The sequence below is a fragment of the Lithobates pipiens genome, unplaced genomic scaffold (genome assembly GCF_037356315.1).
Source record: "Lithobates pipiens isolate NorthernLeopardFrog02 unplaced genomic scaffold, aLitPip1_a1.2 Scaffold_8, whole genome shotgun sequence".
Lineage (NCBI taxonomy): Eukaryota > Metazoa > Chordata > Amphibia > Anura > Ranidae > Lithobates > Lithobates pipiens.
Window position 1 is genome coordinate 54,687,400 of NW_027507903.1, and position 15,724 is coordinate 54,703,123.

Below are 15,724 nucleotides of genomic sequence, written 5' to 3' on the forward strand. Positions count from 1 at the left end.
GAGGTCTTTCCATATTTCATTATCCAAAAATCGAGATCTGGAGGGCTGATTTTTTTTTTCAAATATGACTATATACATTACATTTCTGGCAAATAAATGAACATCTTTAACCAATTCAAAACTATCTTTGTTTTTTGGTAGGACACAAGGTTAAACCTAAACTCAATACGTGAACCTGGTCATCTGTGAGTGGATAGGATGATAGATTGATTCATCTGAATTTGTTTTGTTCAGATTTTTGGGATTCACATGTCCACATTGCAGATTTTTTGGGATTTAGTGTGGCTGGTGGTAAAAAAAAATGGGTGCAAAGGTCCTCCAGTGCCTGAAATAGCTGGACTTACCTTATTGGATATAGATAAGCTAGGTGTTTGGGAAGAAGTGGAAGCTGAAGAGCCCACATCACCAGTGAGAGTTGAAACAGGTGCAAAATTGTTAATAAAGGAGTGAGAGTGGTAAATGACTGGCACTTTCCAGTGCTGATTGCTGGACTGACGTGTGGAAACAAGTGTGGACAATTGTCAAGCATAGTGCTATGCATTTATCTAAGCACATGTGTTATATTGATGTTCATAGAGCAATTTTAAGTTGAACTTTCACTTGGATAACAAGCACACTTTAAAATACATTTCCAAGTCTTAGGTTCAGGTCCTGTATAAATGTACTCACAATAGGCGTGAGCACAGGGTGTGCTGGGTGTGCCTGTGTGGTACCGATTCCCCCTGCTTCCTTTCTCCCCCTGCAGTGCTGCCAGCCTCCCTCCTCTCAGGAGCAGGGAAGAGGCTGGTAAATATTTAATTGACTGGCCCCTTCCTTTTTCTCAATGAACACAGTGAGTGATCTGTATCAATCGCTCCTGTCTTCATTCTTAACTAAAGCAAAGTAAACTAAGTTTACTGCAGGCTACAGGAAAAGGGACTGGGGAATCTCTGTCCTCAGTTTCTTTCTCTGTCTCAAAAGTGAGACATCAGGGGTCTGTTTAGACCCCTGATATTTCATAAAAGCCCCATAACGGTCTTTTAAAAAAATAGTAAGAAAAAGAATAAAAAAAATTGTAGAAAATGATTTAAAAAAATAATAAAAAATAATAAAAATAAAATACTACTGACACTGTCCACTGCCCTACTGACACCAATCTTTGCTATACTGGCACCGTCCACTGCTCTGCTGATATATACACCCATGTGTGTTTGTGCACTGGCATGCATACCCTAATGTAATAGGCTGCGCACACTAATGGTACTCACCAAATCATTCCTTGATTGTAGACCAGATGAAGAACATTCTCAGCAATTTTGAATTCCCCGTATTCTGGCTGAAGATATTTAAACAATGAAAAGTATAAATATAAATGCTAATGTGAAAATGTAGAGTTTTGTTTGGTTTGTCCTAACATTGGAAATCATCATCGTGCGGCTGGGGTTAAACCACAGTCATCAAACAGGCAAATTAAATTATATCTCATTGTCTTGTTAAACAACCAAATATAATCTAATGTAATAGTCTTCCATGCTGAGCGGTGATGACAGAGACGAAGAAATGATCTCTATACACAACATCACATTCACGCATATTAAACAATTATGGAGAGACAAGGCAGTCTCAATGAAATCTTACAAAAGATTCTGCCATTCTAGCAGCAGCATAATATATGTTCAGGATACTATTTGTCTGGGAGATGGAACTAGTGCAGAGTTCTAAAACTCAAATAGCAATGGATTTATGGGAATGTTTTCATCCAAGGACATCATTTAACTGCAGCTTATGGAGTCAGAAATTATTTCCCCCACTGCCACCATCCATGGTGGTGGGTTTGATTGATTGCTAAGAGAAATACAGAGAATCTAAGACAGGCTGATAAGGCCATCTATGGCCATATTATACAATAGATGATGCATTGCAGCTCAAGCCATGACCTGGTCTGTCCTTGGCTGAGACCTGACATCTATTGTGGCCATGTCTATTCTTTGAATCACGATGATATGTTCTGTAGCAGCACCGAAAGCACTAGATATTATCAAATGAAATGTAATTTCACTCATAGAGTTATGGCAAGACTTGTTGGGTAAAGAGTAGGGTTGCCACCTCATCCCTTTAAACCGGAACACACATGAATTACACAGGTTCTGAGGCTAATCTAATGCAGATAAAGCACCAAGTGAGTTTAATTACCACCTTCATTGACCACAGAACCTGTGTAATTATTATCTGTTTCGGGTTTAAAGGGGTGAGGTGGCAACCCTAGTAAAGCAACTTGAGGATATCCATGGAGACTAGTTAAAAAATCTGCCACAATGAAATTTTTAAAATAATTTTTGTCATTTTTAAAAGAAATCCCATTCTCCCTATCCAGGGTGAGTTTGATTGATTTCTAAGAGCAATACAGAGAATCTGAGACATGCTGATAAAGTCACGTATGACCAAGTAATACAATGGATCAGGGGTGTCCAACCTGCATGTAGTCTGGGACAGTTCAGCATGCAGCGCGGAACATGTCTGGAAGAACCCCATACAGAAAAGAAACCATGATAGCAAGCATGTATGGAGTAATGCAAGGGAAGCCATGTATACATAAGCACAGAGAATGCAGGTATGAGCACAACTAAAGGGATGCCGGGGGTGCTGTTTTTGTAACAGCACCAGCAACAGCTAAAGCAGGGATTCTACATAGAGCCAAGCAAGTAAATGCCAGTTGGCTGTATTGGGGGAGGGGATGTTGAGGTGGACTGCCCAGATCTCAGTTGCTCCCTCTGAAGCCCCCTGCCCACAACATCCCCTCTACCTCTCCACACAGCAAATACCAGGGTTGCCAACTGCTATTAAATTCAAGGACAGTTTGTAAAATGATCCGTAATTTTTACATCTGGCCATGAATGTTTGTTACGGACATGCAGTCTGCATGTCCATAACATATATCTACAGACAGATGTAAAAATCACAGATTTTACGAACTGTCTGTGAATTTAGGCTAGGTTCACACTACTGCGGGTGGTTGCAGGTGTGGGAATTGCATCTGTTCTTGCACCCGTAACCACCCGCAGGCAAAACATGCTGCTCTTTACAGACGCGCGGGGCTGCCAGTTATTCTTAATGGCACCCCCATGCATCTAAAAATGCAGTGAGTTTTTCGGTGCGGGAACCGAAGGGTAATTGCATGGTGGAAAAGCATCATGTGATTTGCCGGCCGCTGTGGTGCAGGAGACTTTTTCCTGCATGAAATGGAGGCACAGCTGCCCATTCAAATGAATGGATTTCCTTGCCTGAGCAAATGCAAAATCTTCTTCCAATGTGGCCCAGGAAATTCAAAAGGTCGGACACATTGCAATAGATAATACATTGAAGCTCAAGCAATGACCTAAGCCCGTCCTTCGACCTGATATCTATTGTGGTCATATCTACTTTTTGAATCACCATGATATGTTCTGTAGTAACACTGAAGGCACAAAGTATTATCAACTGAAGTGTAATTTCACTGATGAGGTTATGGCAAGAAGCAACTTGAGAAAATTGCTGGAGGTTATCAAATCTGCTACAAACTATAAATGTTAAAAAAAGAAAATGTTGTCATATACAAAAAAATCTCATACTCCCAAACTCACTATCCAGGGTGAGTTTGATTGATTGCTAAGAGCAATACAGAACATTTTAGACGTGTTGATAAAGCCACCTATAGACACATTATACAGTAGATTATGCATTGCAGCTCAAGCCAAGACATGACCAATCTTTGGCTGAGACCAGACATCCATTTTGGTCATGATTACTCTTTGAATGTAATAGTATTGAAGGTACTATGTATTATCAACTGAAGTGTACTTGCTCTGATGAGGTTACAGCAAGGCTCGTTGGCTGAAGCAACATGAGAATATTTCTGAAGGCTATTTACTAAATCTGCACTAAGTAAGTGTTGAAATATACATTTTTGCCATATACTCACAAATTTGCTTTCTAGATCCCAACAGCAGCAATCACTCATATACCGGACAATAAGGCCACGAAAGAAGTCTATAAGGAGGATACTTGCCACTGTGAAAATCATATCAATTATGGAAAGTTTCAGCATCTCCTGAAAAGGAATTTCGCAATGGTAAAGCCTACTAGTTTCAACACTGTGACATCTTATTTTTGAATCTTTGCTTTTTTATATATACAGTACGCTGCAAAAGTTTTAAGCATGTGTGAAAAAAATGCCGTAAATTAGGAATGCTATCAGAAATGCTTTCAGAAATAGTTCCTATGTTTCTTTGCATAGTTGAGTCACTTAGCCTTGTTTCCATGTCCTATGTATTAAAACATAGGAACTGGGGATGCAGAAAAAATGTCAGCAGGTGCTCTGGACTAATGAGTCAAAATGTGAAATATTTTGTTGTAGCAGGAGACATTTTGTTCGCAAAGGACTGGAGATCGGTACAATAATGAATGTCTGCAGGTAACAGTGATGCATGGTGGAGGTTCCTTGCAAGTTTGGGGCTGCATTTCTGCAAATGGATTTGGAGATTTGGTCAGGAATGGATCAATGGTGTCCTCAATGCTGAGAAATACAGCCAAATACTTATCATGCCACGCCATCAAGGAGGCATGTAACTGGCCCCAAATTTATTCTGCAGCAGGACAACCACCCCAAACATACAGCCAATGTCATTAAAAGATAAGTTCTGGAGTTTTTTTTTTTTAAGAATCATACATAGGTGGATGCAGCATTTGTGTCTGCTGAAAACGGGTCACAAAAGTGCAGAACGAACTGCACTCCTGTGATCCACAGAAGTACAGCCAAAGAAGAACAAGGAGTCCTGGAAGTGATGGTTGGACCCCCACAGAGCCCTGATCTCAACATCACGGAGTCTGTCTGGGATTACATAAAGAGACAGAAGGATTTGCTGCAGCCTACATCCACAGAAGATCTTTGGTTAGTTCTCCATGATATTTGGACAACCTACCTGCCAAGTTCCTTCAAAACCTGTGTACAAGTGTACCTAGAAAAATTGAGAATGTTTTGAAGGCAAAGGGTGGTCACACCAAATAATGATTTGATTTGTATTTATCTTCTGTTCATTCACTTTCCATTTTGTTAATTGATAAAAATAATCTATTAACACTTCTATTTCTGAAAACATTCTTAATTTACAGCATTTTTTCACACCTGCCTAGGCTTTCACACAGTACTTTATATATATATATATATATATATATATATATATATATATATATATATATATATATATATATTTACAATAAAGTGCCATTATATTAAACACTTGAAATTTTGTTGCTTTACCATTCATATGCACCAATAAAGTCCCGTATACAAATACTGTTTGTTTCTCTATACCAGTGGTTCCCAAACTTTTCTATGCCCAACACACCTAAGAAATTACTGGTTAATGTTTGAATCCCCTAATTTCATATTTGAGCACGCAGTACTCTCATATCTAATTTGTGAACCACAACTTAAAAAGTTCCAAATTGTTGAATAATGGATTCATGAATGATCCATTCTTCTGAAGTCTTCAGGTCTTCGGCAACAAAATATCCATCAAATGTTATGAGTGAAACAATACACAATGAATGATTATGTCAGATGTTGCATTATAATGAATTCAAAGGCAATGCTCTGGTCAGTTATTTACTTTACTTATTTGATAATTATATTAATTTATTCTTTTGATTAAATAAATAATGAGACTACTATCTACGCAACACATCCACCTACTATCACCTACTACCACATCTTAAGGCACAATGGCATGACTCGTCACTAAGAGCCCTTTCACATTGCAGCCGCGGCCACGTTAGTGGTTAGCTAGTGTGCTTTACTGTCGTTTTAGCAGCGCTTTTCAGCCGCTAGCAGAGCACTTTTAACCCCTGCTAGTGGCAGAGGAAAGGGTTAATAGTGCCCGCGTAGAGCTGCTGCTGAAGCGCTTTGCAGGCGCTTTGGCAGTGGTGCCCATTCATTTTAATGGGCAGGAGCGGTGAAGAAGCGGTATATACATCACTCCTCCCCCACCCCAAAGATGCTGCTTGCTGGAGATTTTTTTTAACGTCCTGCCAGCGCACCGCTCCAGCACTCGGGCTTTCACACTGGGACTGCAGATGAGGCATTTTTCTGGCGCTTTACAGGCGCTATCCTTAGCGCTAAAGCGCCTGAAAAATGCCTCAGTGTGAAAGGGGTCTAAGGGACACAAGACACTCTTTGTCGCACCCTGGAAAATCCATCTTCCTGAGGGTGCAGGCATCTTGGGTTGGGGACTCCTGTTGTATACTATCATGTATAGTCTAACTTCAAAAACCATTTGTTCTGTATAGAGCGGGGAATGGTCTGAAAGTGTCTCTGTAGGTTTTTTATTTCTGTTTGTGTCCCTATTTGAGAGATTTCTTTTTAATTCCTAAAGCACTGTTTTAGGTAATAGTGCTTCTCCCCTCCCACCAGCCATCCATAAAATCCTGATAGTAATCTCAGCAATTGGGCTTCAGGAAGTGAGCTGATATCTCTCTAACAGAACCCTGGAGAGCAGGACAGGACAATTTGATGTATTCCCCATCAAAAACCCCCCCAAAAAAAGAAAATTGGCTGGGCAAACATTTAAAACATACAATATGTTATATAATTGTGCTGATATCTCACCTGTCCAACATAGGTTTCCCAGCACTCATTTTTATTCATTGGAACCTCAGACATAACCGGGGATGATGTCTGGTTGATGGCAACCATGACTTTTGTAATGTTCTGATCCATCTCTATTGCAAAAGTGGAATTTCTATCCATTCCATAATTAGGACTGACTGTGGTTAATACAGGGACTGTTGTGGCATAAAGTGGGGCTGCATCCCTGAAGGTGTCATTGCTACTGTTCTGAAACACATTGTTACATATTATTCAAGAATATTCATATAACAGTATATGTCTTTGTTTATCATAGTTATACACAGTGCACTATATGTATATATATATTAAGTATATATATTAAGTATATATATATATATATATATATATATACAGTACACTATATTGTCAAAAGTATTTTGACACACACGTGGACTTTAATGGCATCCCAGTCTTAGTCTGTAGGGCTCCATATTGAGTTGGCCCACCCTTTGCAACTATAACAGCTTCAACTCTTCTGGGAAGCTGCCCACAAGGTTTGTGTCTATGGGAATGTTTGGCCATTCTTCCAGAAGAGCATTTGTGAGGTCAGGCACTGATGTTGCTTGAGAAGGCCTGGCTCGTTGTCTCCACTCTAATTCATCCCAAAGGTGATCTATCGGGTTGAGGTCAGGCCTCTGTGCAGGCCAGTCAAGTTCCTCCATCCCAAACTCGCACATCCATGTGTTTATGGACCTTGCTTTGTACACTGATACAAATCATTTGGAGAAGGAGGGATTATGGTGAGGGGTTGTTTTTCAGAGGTTGGGCTGGGCCCCTTAGTTCCAGTGAAGGGAACTCTTAAGGTGTCAGCATACCAAGATATTTTGGACAATTTCATGCTCCCAACTTTGTGGGAACAGTTTGGGGATGGCCCCTTCCTGTTCCAACATAACTGCGCACCATTGCACAAAGCAAGGTCCATAAAGGCATGGATGAGTGAGTTTGGGGCGGAGGAACTTGACTGGCTTGCACTCAAATCAATTTTGTAATAACTAGCCCTTCTGTTAGTCTCTGAGAGCAAAATACTATGATTCAGCAGTGATTTTTTAACAGTACAATACCACATCAGAAACTGGTGTTGCAAACGTCATTTTTAATAATACCTGAGACCCCTGGATTTCTACTCAGAGGGAGCCCAAACAGTTTACCAGTGGCCAGTGCCACTTCTAATACTTGCTGCCTACATGTCTGAAATAGAACCCAGCTCAGGCCAAGACTGATCTGTTCCATAAAAGTCTATTGGGCTATACTGTAAGTGTGCACACGCAGGATGTGAACCTAGCATTAAGTGGCAGTGCTGATGATCACCTCTAACCTTTGGTGGTCCCCCCACATACCAGCTCCCAACACAGGAATTTTCCTAGTAACTTATTTGTAACTCTCTTAATTAGATCATGTGACATATAGAAGCCAGAAATCAGTTCTTAGTGACAATAGACGTCCTGTGCTGGGAGCTCTTTGCTAGTATTTGGAAGGACAGCTGTAGATCAGAGGAGATCAGAAGCACTGTCACTTAAAGCGGTAGTAAACCCGCAATTTATTTTTTTATTTTTTTAAACCTGCAAAGCAAAAGGCATAATGAGTTAGTATGCACCGCATACTAGCTCATTATGAAATACTTACCTTAGAACGAGGCCCCGACATCTCGCCCGATCCACGCCGAGGGAGCCGACATGCTCCCTCGGCGTCTCTTCCGGGTATCGCGGCTCCGGCGCTGTGAGTGGCCGGAGCCGCGATATCGTCACTCCCGCGCATGCGCGCGGGAGATTTCAATCCGGCCGGGCGAGCGCTGCCGGATTTTCACGGAGAGAACCCCCTTGTGCGCATGCGCCGCTGCAGTCAGCGGCGCATACCGAGGGGAATATCTGCTAAACCGTACAGGTTTAGGAGATATTTTTTTTACCTACAGGTAAGCCTTATTATAGGCTTTCCTGTAGGTAAAAGTTAAAAAAGTGGGTATACAACCACTTTAATACCAGGTTCACTCTGGAGGTTGTGTACAGTCTTTAGGATAACCCAAAATGGCACTAATAGCTGGTGCATATGCAGTAGCAGCAGGAAGGTAATAACATTGTGTCACTACTATGCATGACTGGTAGCACTGATGTTTAACTATAGACCAGAACCTTCTCCAAGAGCCATACCCAGTGGGAAGCACATCCAGAGTGGTCCATACAGCAGATGAGTCTGTGTTGTAATCGGACATGGTCTAATCTCTGACATTGTCACCACCTCCCTACTGCCTGGCTTCTGTTGTGGCTTCCACAGGCACTCTTATCTTGGACATGGCAGCTCTCACCACCAACATTCCCTTTCTGACCTCTGCTGCTGGCCAGGAGGAATGCACCTGGAGTTAAAGCTGGCACTTCCTTGCATAGGTACCACTCATCACCATGCCTTCATCACCCCGTTCAACACCACTGCAAACTCTCATTCTCATCACATTGCTTGAAACCTTCTCACTACTCCCCCTGCCCTCTCACTACTACATCTGACCCCCACCTCCTCTTCCTGCATTACACCTGCACACTAACCCCCATTTCACCACAGTGCCTGACCCCCATTCTCCCTCTTACCACCCTTTCCATATGATCCCACTTCACTCACCACTGCACCAACACTCAGCTCTACACTTGCTCCCATGGCAGCAATGCACACCTCACACCATCACTGTACCAATGCAAATCCCTGTGCTTCCTGCCATTGCGGTAATTTTTCTATATTCAGCCTGTTCCATGATCAGACATACAGTTTTTATTATTATTAAAAGGAGAAAATAGAATGTTCATATGAATCTACCAAAGTTCATTTAACTTTATGTACAAACGTTTGTACACTGAGGTCAACAAAGGCTTTGGACATGGCCCCAACATTTAATTTTACCTGTGTACTTACACTCATGATATTAACTTTGTCCAGCAGTGCAATAATCAAACTGTACAGGTTCCCCAAGTACAATACAAGGACCCTTTAAAGAGAAAAAAAGCCCACAGGGCACACAGGTTAGAGTCCTCCACAGATATGTAGACTGGTGGTTGCTGCTATCTGTATTATTAATACCTACCTTGCCAGCTGGAAGCGTAATGTTGTTCTAGGGTGATACATTTCCAAGGCTGCTACCAGCTCAAATGCCGATGGAGCAATCATAGTGATTAGGGAAACCACTACGCTTACCTATAAATAAACACACAACATTTGTATATTATTATTATAATATCTTTTACATTTCTCCCTAAAAAATTTTTTTCATTCACCCACTTCATTCTCTAGACCAGCCTTTTTCAACTAGGGTTCCTAGGCACCCTTCTGGGTTCTTCAGGGGTGCCTTAGCAAAATGTCTACAAATTGCCCAAAAATTGTGTACAAGCCAAGAAGTGGATCAATGTTGCTTTTTTGTTACACAAAGCCAAAGGTTTTCATTGTGCAACATTACAACCTTGGGCACTGGGCCAGTCAGCCACCAGCACCCTAACAACTGTTGACGTCATTGGTTGACAAGGAGGACATCAGGTACCTGCACAGCGTGCCTTTTTTTACCCCCCCCCACTCTGCTTCACTCTCCGTCAGAACTGGGGTCATGTTAGCTGTGTGAGGGAGAAAAATGAGAATGAAATGCTGGTATATTAGTCAGTACCAGTGTGCAAAAAGGAGAAAATCACCTCTAATGTTGGGTGTCCTAAGTGTGTGGATGCTGCTACAATATGTAAAATTATTAGTGTATATTTTTTACATTTTAGAAGGGGGTGCCTCAAGATCGTTCATAATTTTAAAGGGTCCCCTTACTGGAAAAAGTTTGAGAAACACTGCTCTAGAGGAAGGTGGTGACTAGAAGAAGGGACAGATGAAATGTGTTCACAGTATTTGGTGGAGTTGATTTACTAAAGGAGTAGAGGCTGTTCACTTATCTTAGTAAATAGGGAAAAGCTTTGTTTACTTTGTATGCCCTATTATGTACAAAGCAAGTTACAAAATATACCCAAAAAACTGATTTTGGCTCATACATGACTGGACAAATCTCTTATTCTCTGAATCATGCAGAACCCAACTTCAGAATTCTTTTTTTCAGTTTTGGATAAAGTGGGAAAGAGTTACATTTTTGTCCAGGTTATTATTTTTGTCTGCGACCCTATGTAGGGAGATTTCCCCACACTTCCTATCTCTGTGACGCCCCTACATGTAATGGGGATCAGTTCTCACAAAACAGAAAGGTGCAGACTGATATAATCACATTGCTAGAAATTTTAAAGCTTTCGACCTTTATTAAAACATTTGTCTGGACCGTAGCTTAGGGGGAAACACTCCAAAAGAGAGTCCCAATTACCAATAAAAGTCTGTTAGAGGTTCTCACCCTTCTTCCTGTTATCTCTAACCATAAAACAATTCTGGAACTGAGCTTCAATTTTCAGATGACTAGATTTAAAGTGTAAGTTCATCTTTTCAGAAAAAAATTTAAATGTAAAGTAACACCCTACACCCTCTCCCATCTCTCCAGCCATTCTGTACTCACATGTCAACGTTACCCAATTAGGAATGCTCTGATCAGTTCAAGAAGCCCTACTGAAATAAGGGGGAGATTTAAAATCCCCAGACCACTACACCAGGTGCGTGGGCAGTGACAGCTCATCACCCACAGGGGCATGTACAGCAGAGACCGGGGGATGGGGAGGGTGTAGGCTGTTAGCTCCCCTTTTAATTTTTTCTGAAAAGGTGAACTAACTCTTTAAGGGTAAAACATTAAAATGCTTTAGCTCCTTCTCATATCTGTCCTCTACTCTCATGGTGGATTTTTTTTTCAAAGCAGTAGAAGCTATTTGCTTAGCAAACTTAATATGCACTTTGCATGTGAATGATTATCTACTGAATAATTAAGGTAAAGCAGTGTTCACCTAAACCAACCAATTTTTGTTTGTTTTTTAAAATTTCCTTCACACGTGACTTGGTGGCAAAGTAAATATAAGTATAATGTGACACTTACTCAATAGAGGATAAACAACATAAAGTGCAAATGCACCAAGAAGGTAATTAAATCAGTACACATAAATGGATAATGAAAAACACGTCCAAAGGTTGCAAACACACCACAAAACTGTATGGGAAGGCAATATAAATGCTTAAAGGTATTGTAAAGTTTTTTTTTGTTTTTTTTTATTTAAACAAACATGTCATACTTACCTCCCATGTGCAGTTGGTTATGCACAGAGCGGCTCCGATCCTCCTCTTCTGGGCTTCCTCCGTGGTGCTCTTGGCTCCTCCTCTTCTCAAGTGTCCTGTTGGAGAAGCATTCTCTGACAAGACACCCGTGTGGGCGCGCTCCCGTGTTCTGCTGCTGCGTCTGTTGACACAGACAGCAGGATTCACTTCCCCCCCGCGCCCGCGTCATTGGATTTGATTGACAGCAGTGGGAGCCAAAGGCTGTGATGCTATCAATCTATCCAATAAGGACACTAGACACCGGCCAGAGCTGGTTTGCTCCTTCCCATTGCGGATGTTACAGGGCTCAGGTAAGTATAAGGGGAGCTCGGGGACACTGCTGCAGTAAAGAAGGTTTTTCCCCTTAATGCATAGAATGCATTAAGGTGAAAAACGCAGAGGGTTTACGACCTCTTTAAGATAAATATACGTTATATATATATATAATATAAGAAAATAATGTTATCAGTTCAAAAAATAGTCAATCCAAAAAATAAAATTAATAAAGTACTCATGCAAAAATGCTTGGTGATAAATAAGACATCAGGTGCAAAAAGTTCATTTCAATTAAGTGATAATAGCTTCCACCATCCGTAGTACACCAATAGTGTGCACCAGCCTCTCAACTCAAGTTGAGACCCCTAAAGGTCTACTAACTCCTCTGTTGTTAAATATCCTTGATGGGCAAAACACCAGACTCCTTTCCTTGGAGCATCCAACCAGATAAGGTGTATTACAATTGTTGGAAAGTATACTCCACTGTAAATATTATCCTCCTTGATATCCTCCACTCTCCTCCATTCAAAGCAGTCCTTAGATGGATCCCTTTATCACCTGCCGATTCTTCCAAAAACACTTTCTGTCCTTCCCCGATGCCCTACACCATCAATAAAAGTTAGTGTGGAGCCCACAGAGAAAGGGAGCCAGGAGCGGGAGGGTGAGGGCCGCCGTTCCCAGGGCAGTGTGCACAGAGGCTGGGGCTGTGTGGGAAAGCTGCTCCCCTGGAGTTCTACTATCCTAAGGCCTACAACAATGTCACAGTAAGCTGAGTGATGGATAGGGAGGGCTGGCTTCTCCCGGTGCTTGGACTCTGTAATTGTGTATAAGAGCAACCAACAACTCAATTGACTCGATTGACTATTTTTTGGCCTGATCACGTTATTTATCTTAAGCATTTATATTGCCTTCTCATACAGTTTTGTGGTGTGTTTGCAACCTTTGCACATATTTTTCATTATCTATTTATGTGTACTGATTTAATTACCATCTTGGTGCATTTGCACTTTATGTTGTTTATCCTCTTTTGAGTAAGCGCCACATTATCACCTTATATTTACTCTTTGCTGTGTGGGAACACTTTCAATGTTGGCAGCCACTCATTGATTTTCTATTTTCTATTGGTTGCACATTAATGTTATTATTTTCTCCTTGGTGTTCAAAGTGATCACAGCCTTACTTTATTAATATGAATGAGTATGGGCTCTGAGATTGGTCTGAACCCATGTTCCACCAAACCTGGGAAGCAGCTGTCACTTCCAGGCCAATGAGCTGTGAGTCGGGAATTACCCACAACTACAAACACACATAGTATGCTCGTGACACATTCACCCACATGGCCATATTGGGTCAATGCCATTAAGAAAATATGGCCATGTGGCCATATTAGGTTCATAATGTCACAAGCTTCCCAATCATGAGCAAGTCGCAAGCATCCCTATCCCTTTACCTGCAGTTGACCGTCTTCTGACCGGCATTTGACTTACTTCAAGCAGGTTCTGCATTCCCATTAACTTGTATGAGATGCAAAATGTATTTAAAGTGAATAAAAGCATCTCAACACTGTCCTTCACTCTAGTAGACTAGAATGTAGTTTGGAATAGGGAGACGTATGACCCTTGCCTCTTCCTCCTGTGTTATAGATATTTTCTTTCACCTTCTCTCTCTTGAGGAATGCACAGTGCACATTTGATATCTGTACCAATGCAAAAGTTTACCATAAAAGCATTTAAGAAAAAACAAAACATGTTTACCTCATTTTTTTCCCAAAGGGTTAGTTCTGCTTTTTCGCGTTCGAGCCTCTGTGATCTGTCCACCACAAAATAAATAAGATAAATGCTTCCTGCCAGCGAGAGCAAAACTAAAATGTTTGCTAGAATTCTCAGACTTATTGTAACTGCCCTGGAAAAGAGACACCATTGTCAGATATAATCAGGAGGAGATTATATTACAAAATTTTGATCTGTTCTTGGAGTTTCTTATTACAAATTTACACACCGATCTTCAGTGTACCAACAATTAAAAAAAAAAATCACAGATGGACTCAATGCAGCTCATGGTTACAAATCTAAGCAATTATGTTTTTTAAAATTATGAACATTGGGAATAATTATGCACTTTTGAAGGTATTTTTTCACAAATTGTTCTGTATAGATCTAAGAAACCACATGTAGACTACTAACATGTGCAGAAGATGTTGAGAAAACATTACTGATATGTGAATTACTTTATATTTTCACAGTACACATTGTAAATTATTATTATAGGTCTTACTAATAAATATTTTTGTATATATTCGTCGTATTTTACTTGATTACTTTTCCAAATTTTTATGATGGTATACAGATTTATAGATTCTCTCTCCAGTAAATATCTGAACATCATAGAAGAGCATTTACAGCTGTTGTCCAGGTAATTGCTTTTAAAAAAAAACTAAAGCAAGTGCCCCAACTTCAAATAATCCCTGGGTCCTTTTGCTGTTTTATTAAGAAATGCAGTCTGCTAACCATTGTAGAAGCAGGGTTTCCTGTTAAGAAGGCAGGCACCCATGCTAACGATGTACAAGGTGACTAGTCCCCTCCACTCCCCCTCTTTAGTCCTGCAGGACATGTCTGTCATGCAGATCCACCAAGATGTGTCATAAGAATTATGACCTTATTATTAAAAGAAAAGTTCAGGAATTTAAAAAAATAAACAATTATACTCATGTAGACAGCTGAAGCACTGATCCCAGCTGCAGCAGTCCCCTGTAGATTCTACACTGAGAACTTAGCGATCAAAAAACGCTGATCGCTCAGTTCTTTGTATTCATTGTGCTGTCACTGACTCTCTGCTCTGCCCCTCCAGCACTCATTGGGGCACAGAAATGACCTAAGGGTCATTTCTGTCTTTCAAGCACTAGCAGTAAGACCCCTTTCACACTGGGGCGCTTTGCAGTCAATACAGCGCTAAAAATAGTGCCTGCAAAGCGCCCTGTAACAGCCGCTGCTGTGTCTCCAGTGTGAAAGCCCAAGGGTTTCACACTGGAGTGGTACGCTTGCAGGACATTAAAAAACTCCTGCAAGAAGCATCTTTGTATATACCGCTCCTTCACCACTCCTGCCCATTGAAATCAATGGGGCAGTGCGGATATACCGTCGGCAAAGCACTGCTGCAGTGACACTTTGTGGGCAGTTTTAACCTATTTTCAGGAGCTAGCGGCCCCGCTAGCGGCCGAATAGCGCCGCTAAAATGACGGTAAAGTGCCGTTTTACCACAGGCACCCACACCGCCCCAGTGTGAAAGGTGCCTAAAGAGAATTATTTTTTAGATTGCTGCTATTCTGTTTACCTTAGGAAAAGGTAGACATTTTGGCTTTTAATAAATATTTACAACACATTCACAAAGACAAAGCGCAATAGCTTAATAGAATGAGTATTTCTCCCATATTCTTTCTTTGGATGCATTAGTAGTTATGAAATAAATCTAATTTTAAACTTAATCTAATTTTTGGCAACAAGAAAATCTAGGTTGGGTAGTTACAGATATCAATCTCTAGCACCTGCCTCTGCTAATTACACAGCTTACCATCACTGGCCTTACAAAATCTGACTGGAGTTGTATCAGTATGAAGAA

The 15,724-nt window shown here is 40.9% G+C and overlaps 1 protein-coding gene across 1 annotated transcript in view; it reads right to left on the reverse strand.

Annotated features, from left to right (window-relative positions):
- Positions 1-15,724, reverse strand: part of TMC3 (transmembrane channel like 3) — a 115,415-nt gene that overhangs the window by 25,188 nt on the left and 74,503 nt on the right. Inside the window, exons 10-15 of the mRNA XM_077473268.1 lie at positions 13,864-14,011; positions 9,708-9,817; positions 9,539-9,611; positions 6,623-6,850; positions 3,938-4,066; positions 1,248-1,315 (exon numbers count right to left, since the gene is read on the reverse strand). Of these exons, the coding sequence (XP_077329394.1) occupies positions 1,248-1,315; positions 3,938-4,066; positions 6,623-6,850; positions 9,539-9,611; positions 9,708-9,817; positions 13,864-14,011 (756 nt within the window). The remainder of the gene's footprint in view (positions 1-1,247; positions 1,316-3,937; positions 4,067-6,622; positions 6,851-9,538; positions 9,612-9,707; positions 9,818-13,863; positions 14,012-15,724) is intronic.